Consider the following 25380-nt stretch of genomic DNA (forward strand, 5'->3'; position numbering starts at 1 on the left):
AGGAATGTGGATTGATTGTATGTACCAATATTCAAAGCTTGGACAGGTCATTATACTCCGTAGGCTCGTAGGGCACGAGTACCAGGTGGAGCTAAGTACATACCTAGCGTAATCCCGCTCAGCGATTTCTACAATAAAACAGGGAAAGTGGAGATTTGAGCTGGGGCTAAACTGGGTCACATAGTGGTTCAATCGCAACCTTACTCATGGAGCAATTGGCTGGGTATAACTCATGTTACCAAGATTAAGATGTCATTCGGCTGGAGACTAAGGAATGGCAATTATTTGCAAGAGGAACATCTCTGAAATGGACATCATGCTTCATCATTGTAATCTATATAATTCATCATAAAGCAATAACATAACCGATCATGTGGTATAACGCATCAAAACGCACCAAACTACCTATATGCATTCGTTTAAATGGCACTTTTGTTGTACTTTGTCTACACACTGATTGTCTTGAACACGCTGTTTGATAGTTAGCTTTTGGAATCTTCCATAAAAGTACGAATGGAAGATGACTTACCCAAATCCAGCACCGCCTGTAGCCATGATCGTACCGGGCATCTGGGCCTGCCAGTGGATTTCCTTGACGGACTCGGTGTAGTGCACGAACAGTAGCTGCGGTGGGACTTCCTGCATTCCCGCCTCACGGTTCTCCTCCTCGTCCAATTCCACGGCCAGATCCCACAACGTCACCGTGTTGTCGGCGGAACCGACAGCGACGACACTGTCGTCAGTCGGGTGCCACTCAATACTCGTCACAGGCTCACGGTGGAAGTCGAAGGAAGCCACAGGGGACGCTGTGATCTGAGATCCAGGAGCAGCCGCATTCGGCTTCCAGTGTCTCAGATCCCAGACGGCCCACTGTCCGTCATCCGCACCAGTCGCAAGGAGGTGGAAAGTCTGGTTCGACCAGCTCATGACGTTGACATCGGTGTTCGACACCTTCACGTCGACAGCAGGCTTGCGCGACTTCGAACGAACGTCCCACACCTTGACACTGCCGTCACTGCTGGCAGAAGCGAAAACGTTCTTCTCATTGGGGGACCACTGAAGTTCCTCGACAGAAGACAAGTGGCCGGTGAACGGACGAGTGTCGGTGACCCAGCCACCGCCTTCAGTGCGAGTCGTCACGTAGATCAATCCGTCGTTGTCACCGGTCAACAGCTTGCCGAGGGGCTGCAGCGGGGACCAGTCGAGGGCATATCCCTCGGACTTGTGCATGCGGAGAGTAGACAGGGGCTTGTTGGCGGAGGGAGGGAGAATAGTTCCGGGGACATCGAAGCTGGTGAGATGGGGGGTGACATCGTGAATCACGACCTGGGAGTTCTCGAGCATAGTGGCGGTAAGAGTCTGTGGGGGCTTGGAGTAATCTCCAGACTGGTTGGGGGTCTGGTGGGCGCGAATGCGGTTGGTTGTCGATCCGAGAGGAATGCTCTTGTGTTCGAGGATCGCCTCGCTGTCATCGTCCGAATCGGAGTCGCTGTCCGAATCCATGCCATCCTCCTTGTCCATCTTGCTCATGCCGCTGAGCTTCAATACCATTAGCTCGTTCTCCTTTGCCCGTCTGCCCTCTGCTTGTGTGCCTGTTACGGCGTAGACAGTAGCGGGGTAAGTCTTGCGGTTGTCGCCCAACGAGTCGCGCACGATATCGAACGATAGACAGGGCCACGGGGTGCTGAGAGTGTGCAGCATGTCGTACGTAGACGGATCAGGAGAGAGGACCTCTCCGGGCGCCAGTTTTGTCCTTCCGGGAATGAACGTCTGCTTGTCGAGATCCATTGCATCTGAAGAAACCAACCGGGGTCAGTATGGCTGCCGCATTCAAGGATGGCAATATGCGACTGCCAGAACCCGTCGCATTGGGCGCATATTCATACCTTTCTCTTCTTCCTCCCGTTCAGCATCGGGGCGACCATCTACACCCGCCTCGAGAACCTCGTCCTCACTCTCAAACTCATCCTCGTACTCGTCCTCGAACTCCCCCACCTCGTCGGGAGGGGCATCGACGACGGGACGCTCACCAGCCTTGAGGGCGGCGTTCTGCTCGTCGGAGATATCAGCAGCTCTCTTCGACATGATGAACCGGTTGGACGTGTAGGTGTCGGGAAATTAAGATAGAATATGAGTCGCCCACAGACCCGGTTGAGTAGCAGGAGACCGACTGAATTTCCTGGCAGCGAGACTCGGGGAACTTTTTTTTTTCTGTTCGCCAGGCCGAAATTCACGGGACAAGGGCGCTAAGCCTATCGGGGAATAGGCGCGATCGGAGACTGGCGCCCGCTTTTTGGAGAGCTGCGGCTGTGTTTGCTTTGCTTTGCTTTGCTTCTCCTCCAAAGGGGCTGTTCCTCATCCCTCCTCCTCCTCAGCTGGCCCTGTCCTTCTTTCCCTCTTGTGGTGCTGCTTTGCTGCTTTGCTGCTCTGCTGCTGCTGCTGCTGCTTCGTGGTTGGCACCGCCTTCGTTTCTCACATTCCCTGTCTGGTCTCTGCTTGGTCCCGCTAAGTTGTTTCCTTATCGCCCTGTCATTCCACACGGCTGCGTGCCTTGACTACTAGTGCACCTGTCACATTGTTTGGTTTCTGCAACAAAAGGTGCATACCACCGCTACCCAAACCCATCCTTCCCGCCCATTGCCCCAGATCCGGTTTCAAGCTATAGAAGCTTGCATCCCAAACATGACAACTGACAAATCAATAATCGCCTAGATCATTCTCTCCTCCCCTTTGTCATCGTCTGATTTTGTTCCGTTGGATGGGTTCCGGGAAACCGGTGCTGTGATCCCCAAATCCTCAAATTCGGTTGGTCTCAGCATCCCCGCTCCACCGGACTTCGACCGTGTTTACAGCTGAGACTAATCCACAACCCACCCAAAGATTCCATCCGAACCCCAATCTCTGTCATCCGAATATGGATGCGTCGCAACTGCCCGTGGCCGGCGCTTCGGATGTCGCAGATCAAGCACATCTGGAGCAGCCCCAGAGCCTCGATACGCCCGCTCCCGCAAACCTCGGACTGGCGGGACCAGACGAGTTCACCACAAACACAAATGGCTACAGTAGCGACTCGCGCGCCCACTACTCCTCCCACGAATTCAACTCCCCGGCTCGCGATTTTCACCATGAAAACGACCAACCTCGACAGAACTTCTCCCCGCTGACCCATCAGCCACAGCCCTTATCGTCATCCCGACCTAGCTCCGAAATGTCCACCAGCCTGCCCCAGCCTACGCATGATCTTAGCCAAAAGCAACCGTCGCAGGCGGCCAAGAACAGCGTGGTGATCAAGGTGGGGATGGTTGGAGATGCCCAGATCGGAAAGACCAGTTTAATGGTGAAATATGTGGAGGGTAGTTGGGATGAGGATTATATCCAGACTCTCGGTATGCAGCGGATTCTTTGCGCGGCTAAGAATGAATAATGCTGACCGCGATGTCAAGGCGTCAACTTCATGGAGAAGACCATCTCAATCAGGAATACAGAAATAACGTTCTCGATTTGGGATCTTGGTGGCCAACGTGAATTTGTCAATATGCTTCCCCTCGTGTGCAACGATGCTGTCGCAATTTTGTTCATGTTCGATCTCACGCGCAAAAGCACCCTGAACTCGATCAAAGAATGGTACCGACAAGGGCGCGGGTTCAACAAGACGGCCATTCCCTTCCTGATCGGTACCAAATATGACCATTTCGTCAACTTTCCCCGCGAAGACCAGGAGGAGATCTCGATTCAGGTAAGTGAGAATGCATGTGAGGTGTCTTAGCGCGCACTGACCACCTATAGGCGAAACGGTTTGCCAAGGCCATGAAGGCCAGTTTGATTTTCAGCAGTACGAGTCACAGCATTAACGTGCAGAAGGTATGTCCAAGTTCTGCAGAGAATAATCCCCTGTTGCCAGTTCTGACGGCATCGTAGATCTTCAAGATCGTCCTGGCCAAGGCCTTTGACCTCAAGTGCACAATTCCCGAGATCGAAAATGTTGGCGAACCCCTGCTACTGTATAAGAACGTCTGAGTCACGACCATATGAGTGGGATGAACGATTACGTATAAGGGACGACGTGATGTTGATGATCGAACTTTCCCTACTTTGGGCTGTAGGATACGGTGATCTGGTGCCAAGTCCTGGGGATCAGAAGCGACTGGTCTGTTGGTGTCCACGCTACTTTCTTTGTCTATTTCCGTCTGTGTCTTTTCCTCATAAGCATTGGGATGCGCTAGGATTTCCTTCGTGTTGATCACTTCTCTTTGTTCTTCCATTTTCTTTCGCTTTCATTGTGTTAAATTCCCCACATTGTTTCTAATTTTCTCTTCTTTGAGCCCGTCAGCCGCCGGTTGACAAGTCACATCGGCGGACCTGTGACGATGGAGCAGGAGTGTTCGGTTACAACATTGGCCTGATATATTTCCTTTTTCTTCTTTTTTTCTACTCCGTGTCATTACAGCCACTGTGGATATTGTTTCCTATGTTCAGATAGCTCTAATGTGACCCGAGGTGTTATTTGCCTCGGTAAGATTACATATTCATCCAGCAGGACATTTCGCTCAGCACAGTTGCAGTGTTTCATACGCAGGCGCATAAAGATCATCGAGTCGTTCAATGAATTTTATGGTCTACAGCATTGCTAATTCTGAACTACTGGCCACTTATCGCTGCGCAGTCGGACTTAGCGTTGGTCTGGGTTTGCGGGTGATGATCATATCAGGGCAGTGGTAGGAGCATCTGGAGATTTCTGGATCGCTGCTGATGAATTAATAGAGACTGGATCCAGCCACATAGACATTTCTAGTATATACGCATAGTACAATGGTTCTGGGACGTTTATGTGCTCACAGTCATTGCTCACAACAAATAACTACTACTACTATATAGTAGGGAAGGGCTGATTTAGCAGATTATTTGCTGCTTCTCTGATCCCCGTGGCAGCAGTGTATCACACCTATTAGTTATAGTAAGTAATTTACGACGACTGACATTCCCCGATGTCCAGCTGAGTAAGGGGTGGTTGTTGGTCCCCGTCCCTGACTTCTGCACCTACCCTTTCCACATCTCAGAGTCCCCTATGCATGGCTGATTTGAAGTGTGGCTATTATGTTAAAGATGAGTGACAGTAGAAGTAGTATCTATGTAAGCAAGTAGTAATAACTGATATTCAGAGATTTGATATGTATATACAAGGAAGGCTTCCACTTATTTTGTTGCTTCTTCAATTTGGCATGAGGCATGAGATCTACCAGTTAGTACTAGCAACTGTATTTACTACTTGTTTTCTCGATACCCAGAGAGATAGTAGACTATAATACAACGATCCATAGGTTGCTCATCATATAGTCGTCTCCATCAATGGTGTTTTATTTGTTTCAGCCTCTCTCCGCGCAACTTCTCCCTTAGATACAATAAAACTACTGGTAGATCGAAACTGGTCATCCAACACTCATGGTAATTGTGATCGGCGTGAAATTCGGGATTATGAAAATGGCATATGAAATAGGGATTAGGCCTCCAATGAGGCAGGCGCTTAGCAGGAGATTTCGCACTTCGTATATCAAACTTGATTGTCAGACGAGATTAATGACCTCGTCCCGATCTCTGAACAGCCACCAGTTTTCCAACAGTCGAACGTCTTCCTTATCACCCTCCGCACTTGCTATTAGTGCAGACTTGAGCCCAGCAACTCTCTGAACAGTCTCATCATAGTTTTTATTACTGATCCACCCCTCTTCAGATATACCACCTACTTGATCATGCCCTTGACGCACCATACCATACGAGAACATGTAATCTGCTGTTGGACTATTAGACCAATACAGATAACCTTGGATTCTTCATTATTTGGCACGCCAGGGGCATATAGAGCAGTCTGAAGGTCCTGCTCAATGTCCGCTTCGAAGTAAAGGCTCCCGATAGAGCCGGAAGGGATGTTGAAGAACTTCTCCTTAATTTCAACAATACTAGATGCAAGCTTATGTCGATCACGCTTGCTCAACCATTCCATCTAGTTTGTAAGCCAATTCCTACTGCTTTCTTCAGTAGGATATACTCCCCGCCGACAGGGTTATCCTCTGAAGGCGAATACCCATATAGCCGGGGCACGGGGATACCTTTTGAATGGGAGATAGCACAAGGTAGCAGCTTCGCTAGCAGTAGCATAGTACTTTGGTCCGGTAAAGCGATACGGTCTTTTGCAATAATCTCGACCCCGACATTCATATATGAGGAAGACTCGATTGAAGGCTCCCTCTGCTATTTAGTGATGGTCACTGCCGACAAACTTTTCAGTTTCTCGTAAAAGAGCATAGATATCAAACTCGATGTGGCGCTCACGTAACCGAAGCGGTTCGTGAAAAAGAAATCTACCAGATGTATGAGTACAGGTTGGGGTTTGCTGAAGTCCTGGAATGGAAGCCGCGGGAGTGTGCCCGCCAAGGCAAACTGCGCGAAGAAAAGAACGTGACATATAACTTAACTCGTCTAGACATGTGTATGATATCAAAGATTAAGACAAAATTTGTGATGGAATTCTCTTCCGAGGACGAGGGATTCTATTGACAGGTGTGCGCTCTCGATATGGGCGTGTCTTACTAAGCCAGTCATCCAATCCCAAGTTGTATTGAAATCCAGTATTGAACAGCCTAATTGCCACGAACGGAACCAGACTACAGGCCAGATAGGTTGGCTTCCCTTGGAAGAACGATCGTGGAACCCATGGTTAGACAAGGCACCTGGCGCGTCTTAACAGCTTCCATATAGTACTTCAATATGATGCTACACAATACCTCGCTCAATCCCTTAAGGAGAAGCTAGCAGAGCTATGGGTACTTTACCATTCCTAATGTACGAGGCCTTGACTGGTATATCTCTGAGACCGACAGACTGTCCAAGATATACTGCATATTAGTCCGCTAGGATATGTGAGCGAAACCACATGTAGTAGCTTCGCCAGTATGGCTCACATTGACATTATCTTCATTGTATTACTAGCCTTTATCTGAGACATAGTTAATGTCGTCTCTTATGACTCAACGGGCAGGTGTTGAGAGCTTCAACCTCAACCAGCTTATGTTGGGACTCCTTTTTAGATTTGTAATCTTTCCCTAGCTTGGCACTGAAAGTTGATAAATAGCCACTCCATCACAATAACATTAGGTGCAGAATAACTTCTACAAAGCAGTATCTGAATATTTCTATATCATATCACAAAATCCAACAGCCCATACTTTGAGAATGACGACAGGCAGCTGCTTTTGCGGGAACGTCCAAATTGAGTTTAGTGGCGAGCCGTTGATAGTGGTTAGTGTTTATTGCATCTTGACATTCATTCAAGCTAATCATCTTCTAATCTCTGGATAGGCTCTCTGCCACTGCCACGACTGTCGCAAACTTACCAGTGCTCTGTATTCCTACAACTACGTGTTCAAGAGCAACGATGTGAAAATCTCAGGAAATCCCAAAGAGTTGCCGAAGACATGCGACAGCGGAGCCGATATTATGAACCACTTCTGTGGGGACTGCGGTATGTGTCACACAATCCCTGATTAGTTTTCATCAGTATTGACCCATTGTGTTTGTAGGTACGCAACTTTACGGCCACAAATTAAACGCCGATGGAAGTCCGGGTGAAACGATGATCGTGCGTGCTGGAATCTTCGATGATGAAATTGTGAATAAGTATAAGCCAGGACATGAAGTTTACTCCGTGAGAAGGATCTGCTGGCTTAATCCTTCTGATGGCGCTATGCAGTTTGAGGGCATGCCTCCGCCTTTGTGAGATAAATCATAGGATGCTGGGGTACTGTAGCATACGAAGTCAGGCTGAATGGGTGATGTTTTTTGTCAAACTTTTTTTAGATAGTTATATAGATGGTTATTTTCTCCTAATAAATGTTCTTACATCCTCCACTGAGATGAGTATTGAAGAACCATGAAAATTGTGGTCGAGTTAAAGTGTCTTAATGCCATTAACCTTAAGCTTGCAGCTTTCGGGCGGAAAGTGGAGCCGGGATCTGGCTATTTACAGGATGTCATGCCCATGGGACTTGGTAGGTCGTATGCACGTAGATCAAGGACCTTGGTAGATAAACCTAGGTGATATTATGTAGCCAATAGCTTCTTGCATAGCAGGGTCTGGAAAGTGGTTTACACGGGGGAATGGTACCCTCACCACTCAGCCACGTGCACAGATCATCACCGAGTGAGTGTATCGGGCTCTATCACCGCATGCAAGGGGTAGTCATTTGATACTAAATCTGGAGATGTAGCAGTAGCTCAGCATCATCACAGATATGGTGTTCTACATAAGCATTTACATTATCGCAACACATTCTCATCATATCTGTCTCGAAGTTAAGCAGCTAAGTCCGCCGGCCCTAAGAGCCCGGACACCGATCGGCTATAATGTAGTCTATATCCGCCCCTGACGACTGCAACCTGCAGATTTAGTTCAACACAGCCGGGGTTTATATAATCTCCGACAGGATGTAGACTTAATTTCCAAATATATAATAGATAATCAAATCTGCAGCTTCACCACCACCTCTTAAACTTAACAATCAACCACTCAATCCTCACTTAATACAAACAATCACCACCAACCACAATGTCCAAACTCCTCACCATCCTCCCCGCCACAACCCAACAAGGCCTCTCCATCATCACCACCATAACCAACCACCCAACCCTACGCTCCGAATACACCCTGCGCGGTCTAGCCCGCAACCCTTCCTCACCTGCCGCCCAGTCCCTCACCACGGAACTAGGCATCGAAGTCCTCCCCGCCGACCTCAACAACTCCAGCACCCTACCCTCAGCCCTAACCAACACACACACCCTAATCCTAATAACCAAAACAGACTACTCAGTCCCAGACCTCAAACACCAAGAACTCACCCAAGTCCAAAACGTCATCTCTGCATGCCCCAGCACCATCAAACACATCATCTTCAGCAGCGCTGTACCTACCCATCCGCACGGGAGAGAAGTAGACGTCTACGACTCGAAGTACGCAGCAGAGGAAGCTCTGCGGGGGTTATCCCCCTCTGTTAAGGTGTCAGTGTTTTATCCCGGGATGTTTATGCAGAATTTCGAGACATTTATGAAACCCCTTCCTGATCCCGTTCCTGATCCGGAGGGAGATGGGGGTCTAGTGGTGTATAATGTTGTTGATGGGGGGAAGAAGATTCCGCTGGTTGATGCGGGTAGGGATATGGGGAAGTTTGTGGTTCCGATTCTGAAGGGGGATACTGGGGTGGTTTATGCTGCTAGTGGGGTTTGGTCGTTTGATGAGGTGGTGGTGATTATGGGACGGGTGATGGGGAGGAAGGTGAGGTATGTGAGGGTGGAGGAGGAGGTTTATGCCGGGTTTATGCCGGGGCAGATGGGACGGAAGGTGGTGGATATGTTGAGGTTTTATGATGAGGTTGGGTATTATGGGGGGGATGAGGAGGGAAAGGTGAGGGAGACGTTGAGGTTGGTGGAGGGGGTTAGGGGGTTTGAGGAGTTTGTAGGGGAGAAGTTGGTTAACTTGGTGTAATTGCTATATTGTTCGATAGTGCTATATGTTTCTTATTTGATTTCACTTTTCAGTAGCGCTGAAGAATAGATGCCTCAGTATTCCTCATTCGGTACTTGACGAAAAGGATTCATACTCTTCCTCAGCGGCTTTTTGAGCCGCCTCCTCAGCCGCCTTCTTCGCCGGCTCTCCAAAGCGCTGTTCGGTCCAGTCAAACACAAAATCATGGTGGAATCCCTGTCGAACAAACTCGCTTCGAAACAGACACTGCAGCTTATAGTAGTTCGGCCGCTGGTTATACCGCAGCGAGTTCACGTGTTCGAAGTACTTTTTGAAAGCTTTCGGAAGACCTGCGCACAGTGTATCAAGCGTGATCCGTTCTTTGCTTCTTGCCATCCGCTCTTCAGACGTTTGGCCGGCGATAGTCGTAGTCATATAGGTCCAGGGCAACCTATCATTGAGAAACTCAATAAGTAGGTACCCCAAGCTCTCCATATCATCCCGATACGTCTGGCCTACACTAATGTCAGCATTCTATGATTTTATCATCAAGACCCGATACTAAGGGGAGGAAAACCCACAGCGCAACTGATGAGCAGCCCTAGGTGCATAATCCTGGGTACCTACGAGCGAAAGCGCTTTATCTCCCTCATAATCCATCGGATCGTCAGGCGCCTGCACCTTCTCCCGCGCGACGCCCATGTCCACAAGATATAGGGTATTTCCACTAGGGCCCCTTCCCATAATGAGATTATCCGGCTTAAGATCGCGATGGATGATACCCTTGTCGTGTATCGCCTTTAATCGGGGTATCACTTGGTCCACTATCAAGAGAACTGTCTTCAGGCTGAATCTGCCGCCGCAGTATTTTTTAAGGTCCCAGAGACTAGGGCCTAGAAGCTCGAGACCCATGACGCGATACTCGTTCCAGATTCGGCAACTGAAGTGAAGTTTCAGCATGCCGGGGCGTCTGCTCTCTTGGAGCTTTTCATAGAATTCCGACTCTTTGGTGAGGCTGTCAGAGTCCTTTGCGCGTTCCATTTTGAGCGCAAGGCGCTCGTTGGTTTGGAGGTCGATTGCTGGATGGGTTAGTATGCGGTAAGAGGAATCGTTCGGAGTATGGGAGGGTTACCTTCATAGATAGCGCCAAAGGTACCCGAAGCGATGAAGTTGATGAGTTTGTAACGATTTTCGATGATGATATCCTGGCTTTGATGAGTCACTGCCTCTTGTGAATGATGATGACTTCACTCACGAGCTGCTTTAGTTTCGTTGCCATTGTGAATATGACCTATTTGTTAATTCTAGAATTGATGTGTACGCAAGAGGGAGAGGAGGTTGGAGAAGGTGTAGCTGCTTATAGTCGACTATGCGGTTATAGTAATCTAGTATAACAATGGCAATAAAGAAACTACCAGGGGTAGATGACTTTATTGAGTGATTGTTTGTTGATGTGTTTGTACGGCTTGAAGGTGTGAGACTTAGCTGGCATGCTTTGCTGGCACAATGGGGCACGCAGGCAGATAATGAAAGTCATTATTGTGAAGAGTTGCAAGAATCGACAGGTATATTGTTCATTTGCGTACTAGATTCGCACCTGCCTTAGTAGATGCATGATGCTGTATATAGATACCACAGCATCACAAACAAGGCAAGGTCATTTCATTGAGCAGTCTGAACAATAAGAACAACAAGAGCCTTTCAACATCCTTTGACCTCGAAACAGTCCGAACAAAGTCTCTAACAGCTGAGATGAACAGTAGACCCAATGTTATTTGCGACACCACCCCGCCGAAACAAAGAACCAACATAGACAAACAATGAGCCCGGCATTTACAATGCACTGTACAACCAACAACTTATATGTAGAAGCAAGGTAGTGCCCGGGACTCCCAGCAGTGTGTTATGGTCAATCCAACACATCCTACAAACAGACACATCCAACCATACTGTACCACCATGGCACACAATCCGCCAAACGGCAATCAACCCCAGCAAAAGGTCAGCGCAAAGCGTGTCAAACGCGAGCCAAAATCACAGCAGACCAACCCTCAACCACAAGCATCCCAGTCAGCTCGTCAGACGAAGGCATTCCGCCTCAAAGGAGGGATGGCGAAAACGAAGACTGCTGGCGCCCGAAGGCACAGACCGCTTTTCTCCGAGCAATACTGGGATAACCAACCAAAGATCCATCTCACTCACAGCGCACTTATGGAGTTTCGCCGCCGCGAAGCAAAGATCAGATGGGGAGGCGATCGTGACAAAACACCAGACCTCATCACGACCTGCAAGTCTGTCAAGGAGTTTGCGAAAAGAGGCGGGCCTGATCTGACGCACCTTTGTGATGTAGGTTTAGCATTCGTCATGAACCAGCTAGATCCAACGGTATGCTAACATTATCCTTCTAGTATCAACATCCTGATACTCGAGACCGCAGGTTTCGGATCCCCAGACTCAGTATGCCCGCCATCTACGACATGAATCTAGAGGGCTATCTGGAACACAACGGAGTCGAGAAACGGCTTGGAATGGCGCTTGAGCCGTCAAACGTGGCTGAGCTGCGACGGATTATGAGGGAAGATCGGTCTGATCTGAGTGATTTCAACGTGGGGGCACGGCTGAGCCTTGCTCATTTGTGCACGCAATACAAGACCGATTCCAACGCGCTACGAGGTATCTACTTGAATCTATTTGGAAGAATAGGTATACGCACCGAGAACTATAGAGGTACTCCTTTAGAGGGAACGATAACAGCGACTAAAAAGCATTTCTACAATCTGGATCCCATAGTGCCGCACATGATCTCGGCGAAGCCCGATCTTGTCGATGGAGCCGATCGAAGGGACCTCATGACTGAGGAGGAGAGGGTAGAGGAGGAAAAGAAGGAGGAGGGGAAGGGGAAGGAGAAAGAGGAGAAAGAAGACGGAGATGAGGGGCAACGCAAAACAGGAATAGGACAGGGAAAGGAGAAGAAAGAGGAAAAGGGAAAGGGGAAAGAAGGAAAAGATGGAGAAGTGGCAAAAGGAGACGAAGGGAAAAAGCCAACAATACTCACACTACTTGACAGATACATCACCCCCTATCACCTCCTCGATGATGTGCAAGTAGACGAAGAAGACCCCAACAAAATGATCTTGCCGAATTTCTTCCTCTACAACATACTCAAGCATGATGATCAACTGGCTGGGGGCCGTGCTGCCTTGCATAGCGGTGCCCTTGGAGCACGGGCACTACATGAGCTGGAGCATTATGGAAAGGATCATGTTGAATTTGATGGACAGGCACACACGTTTGCTGCCGTGCTTGCAACCACTCATATGACTATATATGCTTTTCATCCAATGCAACCTAAAGAAGAGGGAAGGAAGATCGACTATCAAATGACGGCGATCAAGGCGTTTAGATTTGATGATGATACTCTCGATGAGGATGCGCTCACCGAAAGAGTAAAAGATGGGATCAAGGCGTTGAGAAATCTCAGAGAAGAGGCACATCGCTATCGGCAAAAGCTCATAGATGATTTATTTGGGGTCGGTAGTGATGACGACGATGAAGATGACGAAGACGAAGAAGACGATGATGATGATGATGATAATGATGAAAATGAAGAAAATGAAGAAGATCAAGAAGACGACGAAGGCGATGGAGAAGACGGCGATGAAGACGATGACAATGAATACGATGACAATGAAGACGATGACAACGATGGCGGAGACGACAATAATGATAATCCAAATGATGCAGACGATGAAGGAGATGAAAACGATGGTGATGAAGACGACAATAGTCAGGAGAACAGCAACGACGATGGCAACTATGATGCCATTGACAACGATCAAGACAAGGAGAACGGTGATGATGGTGATGATGGACGAAATAACAGCAGTAAGGAAGAGAACAGTGACAATACTGACAAAAAACAAACACGAAATGGATCAGCGACGAAAAGAAAGAGGGAACCAAATCCTGGAGTAGGATTTCTAGAATCTTTCATCAAACGAATGAGACGATCATAATGACCGCGACGACCGGACTCAGTTAATTTTCTATGCACTGTTATACTCCCTATTTAGCAATCATACATACACTTCAAATCTTCAACCTCACATCTAGTACTGGTATGCAGTAAAAAGTACCGCACAATCAGACCACGACAGTAACACAACCCATGAAGCCACCAACAGTCACGCCCCCAGCAAGTAGTATAAAAAGTCAAGCAGTAAATGATCTATCAACAGCACAATCTGATTCCCCAAAGCCCCAACTCAACTAATTCCCTTAATAATCTCACCCCTTCTTCAAAATGAACCCGAACACCAACCCCCTCCCCCATCAGCACTCCCAATTCCATCACTATCCTCAACCCCTCCAACTAACCACCTACCTCACGCACCTTCCCTTCCTCCCCCTCCGCCAACGCATCACCTCCCTCAACTTCCTAACTCAATCCCTCACGCCCCAAATAACCCCCACCGGCACCCGCCTAATCACCCACCCATGCTTCACCGGCCCAGCACCCCTCGACCACCTGGGAACCATCTACATCACAACAGGCCGCGACTGCGTGAACAACAACGCCAACCTCTCCACACGCATCCTACACGCCGACGTCGGCGCGCTTCTCGAATCCATCTACGCAAAGAGCAGAGAGATGCTAGACGCTGCTATCCAAGACGGGAGCGTCACGTTGTCCGAGGAGAATAAGATCCGGGATGGGGTTGGGGCGTGTTGTCGCGGGGAACCCGAGGCGATGTTTCGGGAGGGGTGGGCGGTGGAAGAGGCGTTGTGGTTTTATAGGGTGGATTTTGAGGATAAGTGGGAGGTTGGAGATCGGGATGGGGAGAGGGTGTTGTTTAGGGCCAGTGTGGGGATGATGGTGAGGGCGGCGGAGTGGGAGGGAAGTAGTATTGATAATGTGGATGGGATGTAGGTGATGGTACTAGTGGTAGTGGTAGTAGTTTTGGTGTTGTTGTGCTACGTTGTCTAGTGGCTAGCTAGATAGCTAGATAGTTGATCTGCTGGGCGGATGTAACCTGCTGGTATGGAGTAGTAGCTCTGTGCTTTTCCGTCTGTGTGATGGGAGGGGTGGTGGGGTAGTTATCCGGGGTAGATCTACACTGGAACAACTACAAAACAAGTATTATGTTGTCTTATTTACTTGAGCTATGGTGAATCTGATAAACTTATACCTGGTAGTGTCGAGCATTGTATATGTTTACTCTAATACAGCGCTAACACTGACGGATAAAGGGTTCATAGCCATTCTGCCCCTCCGATGATCGGTGCGGGGAGTATCTGAGCTCATCGCGGGGCTCCGGATATACCCTCATCCCGGAATAACTATCTGAGCCGGCTTTTCCTTTCCCAATTATTAATCACCGTAGACAATTAACTACTTCTATCCACCAACTACATATAGTCAAATTCCTAAGCTACACCATCAACATGCCTCCCAAAGTCGCCGTCCTCGATGACTACCAGAACATCTCCCCCCGGCACTTTGCCCACTTGACCTCCCGCGTCGACATCAGCTACTTCCCCGACACTCTGAACCCGCGTGACCCGGCCCAACACAAGCAACTCATCCAACGCCTATACCCATTTGATATCATCGTCACCCAACGCGAACGCACTCCCTTCTCCAAGGAGACACTATCTGCACTACCTAACCTCAAGCTCCTCCTCACCACCGGCACGCGCAACCTCGCCTTGGACAGCGCCTACTGCGCGGAGCGGGGCATCCCCGTCGCAGGCACAAAGTACCGCCTCACCGGTATTCACTCCACAGTCCAACACGCCTGGGCACTGATCCTGGGAGCAGCGCGACACATTGCGCGCGACGATGCAGCCATCAAACGCGGCGAATGGCAGGGATCACTTGGTCTGTCGCTGGCGGGCAAAACGCTCGGGTTGCTGGGCGTTGGGAAGCTCGGGGCGCAAGTGGGGCGGGTAGCAGTGCAGGCGTTCGGGATGAAGGTGATTGCGTGGTCGACGAACCTGACGCAGGAGAAGGCGGACGAGCAGGCAGAGGCAATGGGATTACCTGCGGGAAGCTTTGAGGCAATTCCAGAGAAATTGGAATTCTTCCGGCAGGCGGATGTGGTGAGCTTGCATAATGTCTTGTCGGAGAGGAGTCGGGGGATCGTGGGGCGGGAGGAGCTCCGAGCGATGAAGAAGTCGGCCCTCTTGGTGAACACGTCACGCGGCCCGTTGGTGGATGAGACGGCGTTGTTGGAGACGCTGAATCGGGGTGGGATTGCCGCAGCGGCGTTGGATGTGTTTGAGACCGAGCCGTTGGCGGCGGATAGTCCGTGGAGAACGACGGCGTGGGGGAAGGACGGGCGGAGTGAGGTGCTCTTGACGCCGCATATGGGGTATGTGGATGAGCAGATCCATGGGTGGTATGAAGAGGTGGCGCAGAATCTGGAGCGGTGGTTGAATGGACAGGAATTCACGGTGCGGCTGAATTGAGTTTGGCTGGCCTTATTCCTGATCGTCTTTGTTAGATGTTCAATAAGACCGAGGCGGGGGATGTGGAACGGCGTGGAATGATGTCGATACTTTCAAACTAACTACCTAGTTTATTGAGCCCAAAATTTAGACTAAGAAACTCATGCAGCCGTCAATAATAGGACTGCAATCTAATGCAGGCCACCAGCACTATTACGTGATGAACCTCGGCTGATCCACCAGATAACCATAAACAAGGTGCCTGTTCCGTGATCATTCCCGCCCTCCCACTTTAAGCTCCATGACGCTGCCAATGATCCTGCGTCAGCATCTGGCTGCCAGATCCACTCGTCCGCCGACATCCTCGGTCGATGCAACATGCTGGAGATCCTTTACGCCGATACTTAAGTAGGGGGTTGCCCGTCGGTACTCCCAGTGACGCTCACGTTCCCTACCTACAACACTACATTCCTACTACTACTACTATTACTTCATCTACATCTACTAGTTACCTCCCCTCCAAGATGTCCACCACAATGACAACCACAACCACCACCACTACTACAACAACAACACAAGAACCCACCCCCTCCCACCCCACCCTAATCCAAGTCAACCGCAGCCCGATCCCCTTCGCCAGCGGCGCATACAGTCTGGTCTCCGCACCCGCCGGCTCCCTGCTATGCAAAATCACCGGAACCACGCCGTCCAAGAAAGCATACACATCCGTGCAAACAGGACGGGACAGCCACATTGAGCTGAACTCCGATCTCGTGTACTGCAACCACTCGTGCGATCCGACTGTCAACTTCGACATGGACAAGATGGAGGTGCGGGTGGTGGATGACCGCGACTTGAAGGCGGGAGATCCGTTGACGTTCTTCTACCCGTCGACAGAGTGGGAGATGGATCAGCCGTTTGAATGTACGTGTGGCAGTGGGGAGAAATGTAAGGGGCGGATTGATGGTGCGAAGAATTTGAGTACGGAGGTGTTGGGGGAGTATTGGTTGAATCCGCATATTGCTGAGATGGTAGCTGAGAGGGAGGCGGGGAGGAAGTAGGTGGTTACTAAGTTAGTGAGGGGCATGTATAGTGTGGGGTTGTTGTTAGAGTTAGAGTGGTGTGACGCTAGACTTTGATAAAGTTAGACTTGAAATGTGTGTGTATGTATGTATATATGATGAGTGGGTGGTTTGTTGTGCTTTGGCTTAGATCTATAGAATTGTTGGTGGTTTAGATCTGAGCGTTTAACATAAGTGGTGGGAATAGATGGTGCTGATCTTGTGATTGTTATTGTTGTTCTGATGGTGTTGTTGCTATAGTGGGGTGTATTATATGGGTGGGCTTTCATGTGCCGAGGTAGAGGGGATGAGAGGAAATTAACGCCAATTGTGCTTTGTATGTCCAGGTCTCGACAACATATTTTAGGAATTGAAGACCTTGGCATATATAATTGCGTCTGTCCTTCACGAATATATGATTGTAGCGCCATGTTTACTGACAGGTTATCGCATACTCCATGTGGAAGGCGGGGTAGCCGCCCAGGAGTAACTAAGTGTCATGTGTTTCAGGTGTCAAGGTATCTACAGTTTCGGCCTTGACATTACTCTAGTCAGCATAGAATTGACAACTATTTGCCCTTTCCTTATTCCTTCAAAACGGTCTTCATATTTGGTGTGCTACTCTCTGTCTCGTCATTACCCCACAGACAATGTGATAGTACAGGAACGACGAAAGTTCTAAGGCTTTATACTTACGCTTCTTGGACTAATAAAATCCTAATATACTGGACGGTCCCATTTAGCTTCCAAAAGTCGCAACTAGTATTGTGCTGAGTAAGATGTCAAACATACCATCTTAATTCAGCCAGCACTCGCGTTCCTCATCCTACAACTCCGCCAAAGACCGAGAATGCGATTTATCCTCCTATGTAACCTCCGAACACGAGTCTGCTCCTTCTACCCGGAGGCTGGTTAGCAATATTGACAACTAACATCCACAAATGAAGTCTTCTTGAGATCCACTTTACTTTGGGCGTATACGTGTGGGTCCCAAGTAAAGTCAGTCAAACGACGGTGTTCGTCGAGGAATCATGCTTCCCCTTGCTGAACGGTCTTGACAAACAGTCAGTGGCTTCTGAATAAAAGAGATTTCCGGTTTATGTAGAAGCGATTCGATATTCGAGTACTTGCGATATGAGACAAGAGACAAGAAGCACCATTTGAAATGTGGATCGGGCTGTCCTATATCCCCGGATATTATTGGTCTCTGATCATGCACACCAGTTTTTGAAACTCGAATTTGCCGCTCCTATGTCCAATCTCAGGGTCAACTGCGTACTGTCTGTCGATCCGCTCGGAAGTTCTTGTTGGTCCTTGCGTATATTCAAGTCTATTCAATTGGTGAACGCAATGTCCAGTACCAAATCTAGTATAATTCTATCCTCGCTTTAGGCACAACGGTCGGCTTTCGCGGTTTCGGTGTCCGAGGCTTGGGATTTACAAATTAGGCTGTTCTGGAACTACAAATAACATCGAAGGAGTGACGTGAGATGCTGGTCAGACCACCAATCCGAACGCGGAATTGAGCTCTCTAGCTTCCCCACTCGATGTCAGCGGAACCATGGGCACGATGTATAAAGACCACATTGCGCGCAGATTGAATCCGATGAGACCTTCAAGCAGCTGTCTCATAATGCCTTCTACAATCTTGCTACAGAACGCGACCGTCCTCGTCCCGTCTGGGGACGATGTCACGCCACTCCGCAAGCACTGTCTGTTGATTGAGGGGAACAAGATAGCGCAGATCTCGTCGCATATTGCACCTCCATCAGCCGAAACTCAGATTATCGACTGTACGGGCAAGATTGTGTCGCCTGGATTCATTGATACGCACCATCATCTGTGGCAGACGCAGCTCAAGGGCCGTCATGCCGACCATACTTTGATAGAGTATATGCCGACAGGTTAGTTATATATTTCTTTCAGCCAAACACTTCTAAGTGCTTATATATGTAGGAAACCTTCAACAGATAAATTACTCGCCGGAAGATGTCTTCTGGGGTCAGCTAGCAGGCTGTCTGGAGGCCTTGGATGCTGGTACCACAACGGTCGTAGATCATGCCCATATGAATGTTACAGCCGCTCATTGTAAGTTGATGAACTTTCAATTATACTAGCTAAGCTTACCCAGCGCAGCATTGCATGGCCTCCAAGCCACAGTCTCATCCGGAATTAGATCAGTTTTCTGCTATACCCCCACTCACACGGTCAAGTCATGGAAGCCGGAATTAGTACCTGGCGGGAATTTCCTAGATGACTGGGTGGTAAAGCAGCTGAGTGATCTAGCCTCTGCAGCTCCGTATGGAGACGGCAGAGTAGATATAGGGTTGGGATTCGATGGGCTCATGCTTCCCAAGGATGTCGTGGTATCACTTTACAACAGAGCCCGCAAGGCAGGCACGAAGGTGATTACTACGCACTACGTTCGGCGTCACTTCAGTAGGTTTTCGTACACTAGAGACGGACAGCACTAACCAGAACAGGCGATGATTCATATGTTGATCTCCTCGATAGCTATGATCTGCTCGGGCCGGATATCATTCTTTCCCATGCAACTAATCTCACATCAAGCGACATCGAGAAGCTGTCCAAGGCAAAGTCATGGATCTCTTCCACTCCAGGCTCGGAACTGCAGATGGCACATGGATACCCAGTCTGCTTCCAGGATGGGTGTAGTAAGATAAGTTCTCTCGGAATCGATTGTCATAGCAGCACCTCTAGCGACATGGTTACAGCTATGCGTCTTGGATTGCAAGCCGAGCGGGCTCGTCGGAATGAAGAGGTCATTGCCAGTGGAAAGACTCCCCGCTCGTTGGACCTCTCAGTACAAGATGTCTTCCGCCTGGCAACCATTCAGGGAGCCCGTACCCTGCATATGGAAGACAAGTTGGGCTCTATCGAAGTGGGAAAGCTTGCTGATTTAGTCATATTCGATGGAACTAGCCCGGGGATGGTATGCGCAAGTGAGCAGGACCCGGTCGCAGCTATCGTTCTTCACTCGTCAATCCGTGATATAGATACCGTCATTGTCGACGGCCATGTGCGCAAGATGGATGGGCGATTGACACCTGTGGAGATAAGCCCGTCGTTTCCGGAGGTCCATATACCAAAGCAAAAGGTGGAATGGGGCCATGTGGCGCAGAAATTGGTTGCCAGTCGGCAGAGCATCGAGGAAGCCAGGGTGAAGTCTGGTGCCACCGACTTGGAATCACTGGTTTCTGCATCGCTCAAACTGTTCCATGCAGATCCAGCGCGGTTTATATGATGTCAGGCATATGAGCCTGCCAGGCCTGTCAACTACATTTCTCAGGTTCGAACGGGGACTGAAAGCGAAAAGAGTGCAAACATCGTGGCGCTGGGATCTGACTATGGGTGCGAACGTCTTAGATCCGGTCTGATGGTTCAACAAGACTATGTATGAAATTGGCGCACTTTAAAGTTGGGACAACGTTGGGAACCGTTTGTGGAGTAGATAAGGTAAATGTTGGGTGGTTGAAATTAAGCCGAGGTTCTATTCCCGAGATTATAATATCAGAACCAAAGTTCATTCGCTACAACCAGTACAGAATTTCATCAAACCTATCGCCACAGTTGATTCTTTCGAACACAGTAGACATATCTAGCAAATAATCAACCCCCCATTCTGCAAATTAAGCCTCCTATATACTTGAGCAAGAGGAAATTCCGTCGAGAATGACACCTCGCCGGACAAGCAAACGAGTAGGACGGCCCCGTCTAGACACCACCTCCACCACCAACAACAGCGCCATCCTCTCCCCCAATCGCCGCACCCAAGTCCGTCGCGCTCAACGCACATACCGACTGAAGAAGGAGGCTGTTTTTCGAAATGCGATCGACAGAGCCGAACAGCTTGAAGCGAGATTGCGTATCGTCAGGGAAGAGGTAGCAGGGCTACTCTCTGAAGTCGCCACCGCGAAGCAGCAATTGCATCTTTCATATCCTACTACTATTCATACTCGCTTACAGCGACTTTACGAGATTCTCCTAGTCGATGGTGATGATAGCACGAACACGGACGATCCTCCTAACCCTTCATCCTCATCCCCAGAATCATATCCATCTCCATGCCAACAACATCACCAAGTACCAACATATCTCAACAACAATGGCTTGAATAATAACAACAACAATCTCTCAATCCACAACCAATCACTCACACACCTTTCCCCTCCCCTCTCGACAAAGCAAAATACACACACATATTGCTTCCAAGAACCCCGCTTCGCGCGCCAACTCCACCGCTACACCCTCGAACACGCCTACCGGCTCTTCACAGACCCGCGCTCCAACCCGTCCACCATCTACCGCGTATTTCGTCTAGTGCCTTGCATCCGAGACCCGCAGAAGACCCAGCCGCGCTTCAAGCAGCTCTTGATGGGCGGGTGTGACGATCCGCTAGAGGTACCGGGATTGCCCTTTTATGGTGTTGGGGGCGCGGGGACGCATTTTCCGGGGGTGGGTGGCGATGTACCGCGGAATAGGAGGATGCCGGGGAGGGTGTTGGGAATGATAACAAGTAGTGGTAGAAGTAGTAGTAATAGTGAGAAAGGTGATGGTGATGATATGTTGGAGATGTATGGACTTGGAGGAGTGTGGTTTGACTGTCGTGATGTGGAGGGGTTTCTTATATCAAAAGGGGTGGAGGTAACTTGCGGAGGAGGGATGTTTCTGCGATGTCATAGGGCTGGAGATGATAACGATAGAAGATCATGGGTTTTTGACGTTGAGGGGTTCTTTTCGAGTAAGTACCACTACTGATTAAGTTTGTGGGATATATGCTGATGAGGAATGTAGGACTTCTTCCTGGGCTTGTTATTCTTGGTCGTGCGCCGGGTTTCAGGGAGGTGGATGTTAAACGTGCGTTGCAGGCTTCGGTGCGGAAGGTGGATCATAAGTAGTAGCTTTAACCTTCGATATGTAATAACTTTGGTCGATTACAATATCCTTTTGTGCGGAATGATCAGGCTATCAAGTATACTGGGATAGGCACTGTGGTTAGACAGGTCTGTCTTGGACTTGCAAGCTCAAGGCTAATACTAGTACTGAGGATGATACAACAAGGTTTATAGAAAGTTTTCAGTCACACGGTCTCACTTAAGAGCAGTGAGGCAAGGACTGTAATTTAAACAGCCGAGGACATAGAATCGGTACCCGCACAACATTAACATCTATACAAAGCTATGCCAGAGAGTCAGCATCACACGCCACGTGCTATCAGAACCTATCAAGGACTAAACTATCAATGTAAGAAGTCTCCAAGCACACAGTATTAAGCGCACGCTGATCCCGCCCTCTTTACCGAAGTGTCAGTTTTAGAGCACGGCCATATTTATCCCTAAATCGCCAGCTTCTACTTCATCTCACTCCATCCAACTTCGCCTTCGAAAACGGACATGTAGCCACCCCCCTCGCCTTAATCAACTCAATATCACTTCTCATCTCTTCCAACCCCCTTCCCTTCTGAGGCTCCGGCCCAATGGTCATCAAGTCATACCCCTGAGGTTGATACCGGTCCCCACGAGAACCAGGCACCTTGCCTCCGAACAACCTAACTACCAATGCCCCCGGACCCCATTTCGACCACACAGTGGGTCGAATATACCACGGCTGCAAGACCTTCCTCTCGAAGTTGTATAGGTTAGTCTCCTGGTTCGGCCTATCGTGCACTAATTTGACGGCACGGAAAGCAGGGCGCGGAAGGGCCAGGTATCGAAGGAATAGTTTCCGTGAGGTTCGCACGACATTGATCACGAAGGATAAGAAACAGCCGGGGGATTCGAGACTGACCATAGCTGTTAGCTATGTTGCATGATAGCATAAGATGTATCTGTATGGGATGAAACCCACCCAAGACTCATCCTCATAATATCATCCAAATCACCACCCAACATGCGCCTCACCACCGGTCGAATAACCCCAGGAAGCGCAGAATCAACATAAACACGGACATACTGATCATTCGTTTGTGTTAGCCTTGCAACTCTCTCCTCATACTGAACAGTCCAGCGAGTCAACTCCAACGCAAACTGCATCCCATCCTCCCACCCCTCCTTGGACGGAAGCACATCAAACGGGATCCCCATATCTTCACCCAGATTCTTATGAAATATCCCAAGAGCACATAACTCCACATCCGTGAGCCCTCGCCACTCCTCTCGCTCAATGACGTTCAAGATCTCGGCGAGCCCATCACCTAAGGTATGCAGGAGATCGTCGTCGGTGATTTTGTTGGCGCGGCGATAACGAGCGTGACTATAGTCGGTCAGTATCTATCGTCCTAGAACAGACAAAACCTCATCGAATTCCAACGGGGGTATAGGGGTGGTATATTGCACAGACAGGTAATTCATCCTCGCCACAGCAGCCGCATAGCGATCAGAATCTCTCCGCTGAGACTGCGACTCCCGGAGAAGGATCTCCGTGTCAACGGCACGTTTACCCGCGTTTCGTCGATTGTTTTGGCCCGTGACGGCGAAGAGCTTCGACATGGTGGGGATGCCTCCGGCCTAGTGATGTATATGTTGGTTTAGCTTTTGGTTACGGAGACGTGTGATTCGGTTCGGGCATACGTACTTTGAGGAGTGCCATGCGACGAGCTTTGGCGAATGCATAGGGGAATTCTAGCTCTTGTAGTTGGGTTATAATTGCGTGTGCTTCTTTGATTGTCATGCTTGATAGGGGCCTTTTTTGCGCTGGCGCTGTGAATGGGGCTTCGATTGCTGTTTGGCGGCGGTAGCGGAGGCGTTGCTGGAGTAGTGCTAGATAGATGGGGAGGGCTAGTACTGATATCATGATCAAGATGGATTGGGGGTGGATGGTAGTAGTAGTCGATGATGTGGACATCTTGTTAATTAGTAGTCTCTTGGTATGGTATGAATCCGTGTTGCCAATTAGAATCAGATGGTTTTCAAGGAGATGAACAAGGGTGACAGTAAGGCATATACTGTAGTAAGCCAATGTGGCCGGACGAGGTTATATATGAATAGATGACAGAGTACTAACCAGTAAGTCTCTCAACAAAATCAGATACACATGATCCAAACACTTCAGAATGACTAGTTGGTTCCAGAGTTTCCCCAACGAAGGGGTTTACTATTAGTTATCTAGTATAACCGAGATATTGTAATCCAGCGCATGCACCGAGGCTGCTCATTGACCCAACACCACAACATTTATCACTCCAAATAGTTGAATACTATTTATATGCTAGACACAGAACTGTTGTTGCATTCAAAAAGAACGGCATGTGTAATCACATGGAAGTTGTCTGCTCCTTGGTGCTGTCATTATATAGGGTCTACTCAATGTGGCCACGGCTGACGATATAGCCTCTCTTTTTTATTTTATTTTATTTTATTTTTTTCTGTTTTTATCTTGCTTTCCGCAAATACCCATTTAACCTTACGTAGTCCTTTGTGTGTGTAAAGAAAGTTAGTTGGAGGTATTTTGGAAACTCTTTCTGTTGCTTCTTATGCTATTGTAGAGATTGTGGAAGATGTCTTGTACAACGACACTCAACTTAAATCATATTTGCTCCCTTAATTGATTTCTTGTGTCATTACTAATTAGATCGACAAAACCCGATGCTGTAAACCGGTTCATATTTTGCAGAAAGTAGTATACTTGTAGTGTTCAATGAAACCATTGCTAGCTTGTTGTGCATTCCAACATAGATTATATGAGTAGTTGCAGTCAGTGAGTACCACCTAGTACACGCTCTGAAACGCCGTCAGGGTAGTAATACTAGCTCTAGTAGGATAGGTCTTCGTATAAAATACGATATCTCATGGGTACATCATTTCTGTCCTGAGTGATAGAATAGGTAAGAAAGTGTTGTCGTTGGATGTTGCAGTAGAAGGGTACTGCTTTAATTTTGTTCGATTATCATTCTTCGTATACTATGCAAAGTTTAATTGTGACATCCCCTGGCATATACACGACGGCCAATTCAGGTGTCCCATTTGTCAGAACGGAACTTCAATGTATAGCTGGGAGTGTATACGATCCTACTACGAAGACATGATAATATATCCATATGGGATGCACTTCCTTGAACAGTGAATTGGTTCGAATAAAATAGACTATCCAAGTCTGCTATTTCGCATCGCCAGGATGCAGTGCAGTGTGAGACTAACTGTGGCTGCAGCCATGCCTCGACTGCACCACCGCAGTCAACCAACCAGGCAGAGAATAGTAGTCCCAGGGGGACCAGACTAGCTCGCCGTTGGCTCACAGCCTCGATATAAATCGGCAAAATAGTTGGAGCCGTGACCCACCCTGCAAAGCCCGAGCCACGCCAGGCATTGACGGATCTCTCCATGTGGACCTCCACAAGGC

At 48.8% G+C, this 25380-nt stretch overlaps 13 protein-coding genes across 13 annotated transcripts; 9 read left to right on the forward strand and 4 right to left on the reverse strand.

Moving 5' to 3' along the window:
• Nucleotides 1–260: 260 nt before the first annotated feature.
• ASPBRDRAFT_166478 (ribosome biosynthesis protein RRB1) lies at nt 261–2180 on the reverse strand. The gene is made up of 3 exons (XM_067619587.1): nt 1887–2180; nt 530–1793; nt 261–471 (listed from the first exon to the last, which is right to left on the reverse strand). Exons 1-3 carry the CDS (start codon nt 2083–2085, stop codon nt 447–449), a joined length of 1488 nt encoding a protein of 495 aa, XP_067484793.1. The 5' UTR covers nt 2086–2180; the 3' UTR covers nt 261–446.
• Nucleotides 2181–2914: 734 nt separating this feature from the next.
• On the forward strand, nt 2915–4017 carry ASPBRDRAFT_25205 (Spg1/Tem1 GTP-binding protein; the record flags this gene model as incomplete). The annotated part of the gene is made up of 4 exons (XM_067622148.1): nt 2915–3386; nt 3444–3736; nt 3787–3861; nt 3919–4017. 4 exons carry the CDS (start codon nt 2915–2917, stop codon nt 4015–4017), a joined length of 939 nt encoding a protein of 312 aa, XP_067484794.1.
• A 1463-nt stretch (nt 4018–5480) lies between these two features.
• On the reverse strand, nt 5481–5840 carry ASPBRDRAFT_240692 (uncharacterized protein). Its single transcript, XM_067622038.1, has one exon. The coding sequence runs from the start codon at nt 5778–5780 to the stop codon at nt 5562–5564; it is 219 nt and encodes a 72-aa protein (XP_067484795.1). The 5' UTR covers nt 5781–5840; the 3' UTR covers nt 5481–5561.
• A 1320-nt stretch (nt 5841–7160) lies between these two features.
• On the forward strand, nt 7161–7902 carry ASPBRDRAFT_36758 (GFA family protein). Its single transcript, XM_067623574.1, has 3 exons — nt 7161–7293; nt 7354–7516; nt 7575–7902. The coding sequence occupies exons 1-3, from the start codon at nt 7228–7230 to the stop codon at nt 7769–7771; spliced, it is 426 nt and encodes a 141-aa protein (XP_067484796.1). The 5' UTR covers nt 7161–7227; the 3' UTR covers nt 7772–7902.
• Nucleotides 7903–8547: 645 nt separating this feature from the next.
• On the forward strand, nt 8548–9588 carry ASPBRDRAFT_36759 (uncharacterized protein). Its single transcript, XM_067623575.1, has one exon. The coding sequence runs from the start codon at nt 8600–8602 to the stop codon at nt 9530–9532; it is 933 nt and encodes a 310-aa protein (XP_067484797.1). The 5' UTR covers nt 8548–8599; the 3' UTR covers nt 9533–9588.
• Nucleotides 9589–9616: 28 nt separating this feature from the next.
• ASPBRDRAFT_25208 (uncharacterized protein) lies at nt 9617–10790 on the reverse strand (the record flags this gene model as incomplete). Its single annotated transcript, XM_067622149.1, has 4 exons — nt 9617–10026; nt 10093–10590; nt 10644–10716; nt 10767–10790. 4 exons carry the CDS (start codon nt 10788–10790, stop codon nt 9617–9619), a joined length of 1005 nt encoding a protein of 334 aa, XP_067484798.1.
• A 680-nt stretch (nt 10791–11470) lies between these two features.
• Nucleotides 11471–13527, forward strand: ASPBRDRAFT_655064 (uncharacterized protein; the record flags this gene model as incomplete). The annotated part of the gene is made up of 2 exons (XM_067628551.1): nt 11471–11857; nt 11920–13527. 2 exons carry the CDS (start codon nt 11471–11473, stop codon nt 13525–13527), a joined length of 1995 nt encoding a protein of 664 aa, XP_067484799.1.
• Nucleotides 13528–13529: 2 nt separating this feature from the next.
• On the forward strand, nt 13530–14714 carry ASPBRDRAFT_36761 (uncharacterized protein). The gene has a single exon (XM_067623576.1). It carries the CDS (start codon nt 13815–13817, stop codon nt 14439–14441), a length of 627 nt encoding a protein of 208 aa, XP_067484800.1. The 5' UTR covers nt 13530–13814; the 3' UTR covers nt 14442–14714.
• ASPBRDRAFT_36762 (D-2-hydroxyacid dehydrogenase family protein) lies at nt 14701–16260 on the forward strand. The gene has a single exon (XM_067623577.1). The coding sequence runs from the start codon at nt 14957–14959 to the stop codon at nt 15980–15982; it is 1026 nt and encodes a 341-aa protein (XP_067484801.1). The 5' UTR covers nt 14701–14956; the 3' UTR covers nt 15983–16260.
• Nucleotides 16261–16497: 237 nt separating this feature from the next.
• ASPBRDRAFT_112439 (uncharacterized protein) lies at nt 16498–17022 on the forward strand (the record flags this gene model as incomplete). The annotated part of the gene is made up of 1 exon (XM_067616651.1): nt 16498–17022. One exon carries the CDS (start codon nt 16498–16500, stop codon nt 17020–17022), a length of 525 nt encoding a protein of 174 aa, XP_067484802.1.
• A 1633-nt stretch (nt 17023–18655) lies between these two features.
• ASPBRDRAFT_112027 (uncharacterized protein) lies at nt 18656–20287 on the forward strand (the record flags this gene model as incomplete). Its single annotated transcript, XM_067616617.1, has 4 exons — nt 18656–18926; nt 18979–19110; nt 19159–19461; nt 19506–20287. The coding sequence occupies 4 exons, from the start codon at nt 18656–18658 to the stop codon at nt 20285–20287; spliced, it is 1488 nt and encodes a 495-aa protein (XP_067484803.1).
• A 428-nt stretch (nt 20288–20715) lies between these two features.
• Nucleotides 20716–21995, forward strand: ASPBRDRAFT_202508 (uncharacterized protein; the record flags this gene model as incomplete). The annotated part of the gene is made up of 2 exons (XM_067621637.1): nt 20716–21784; nt 21838–21995. 2 exons carry the CDS (start codon nt 20716–20718, stop codon nt 21939–21941), a joined length of 1173 nt encoding a protein of 390 aa, XP_067484804.1. The 3' UTR covers nt 21942–21995.
• Nucleotides 21996–22398: 403 nt separating this feature from the next.
• On the reverse strand, nt 22399–23712 carry ASPBRDRAFT_190854 (uncharacterized protein; the record flags this gene model as incomplete). The annotated part of the gene is made up of 4 exons (XM_067620297.1): nt 22399–22825; nt 22891–23295; nt 23332–23549; nt 23617–23712. 4 exons carry the CDS (start codon nt 23710–23712, stop codon nt 22399–22401), a joined length of 1146 nt encoding a protein of 381 aa, XP_067484805.1.
• Between the last annotated feature and the right edge of the window lie 1668 nt (nt 23713–25380).

The sequence above is a fragment of the Aspergillus brasiliensis genome (assembly GCF_001889945.1).
Source record: "Aspergillus brasiliensis CBS 101740 unplaced genomic scaffold ASPBRscaffold_1, whole genome shotgun sequence".
NCBI lineage: Eukaryota > Fungi > Ascomycota > Eurotiomycetes > Eurotiales > Aspergillaceae > Aspergillus > Aspergillus brasiliensis.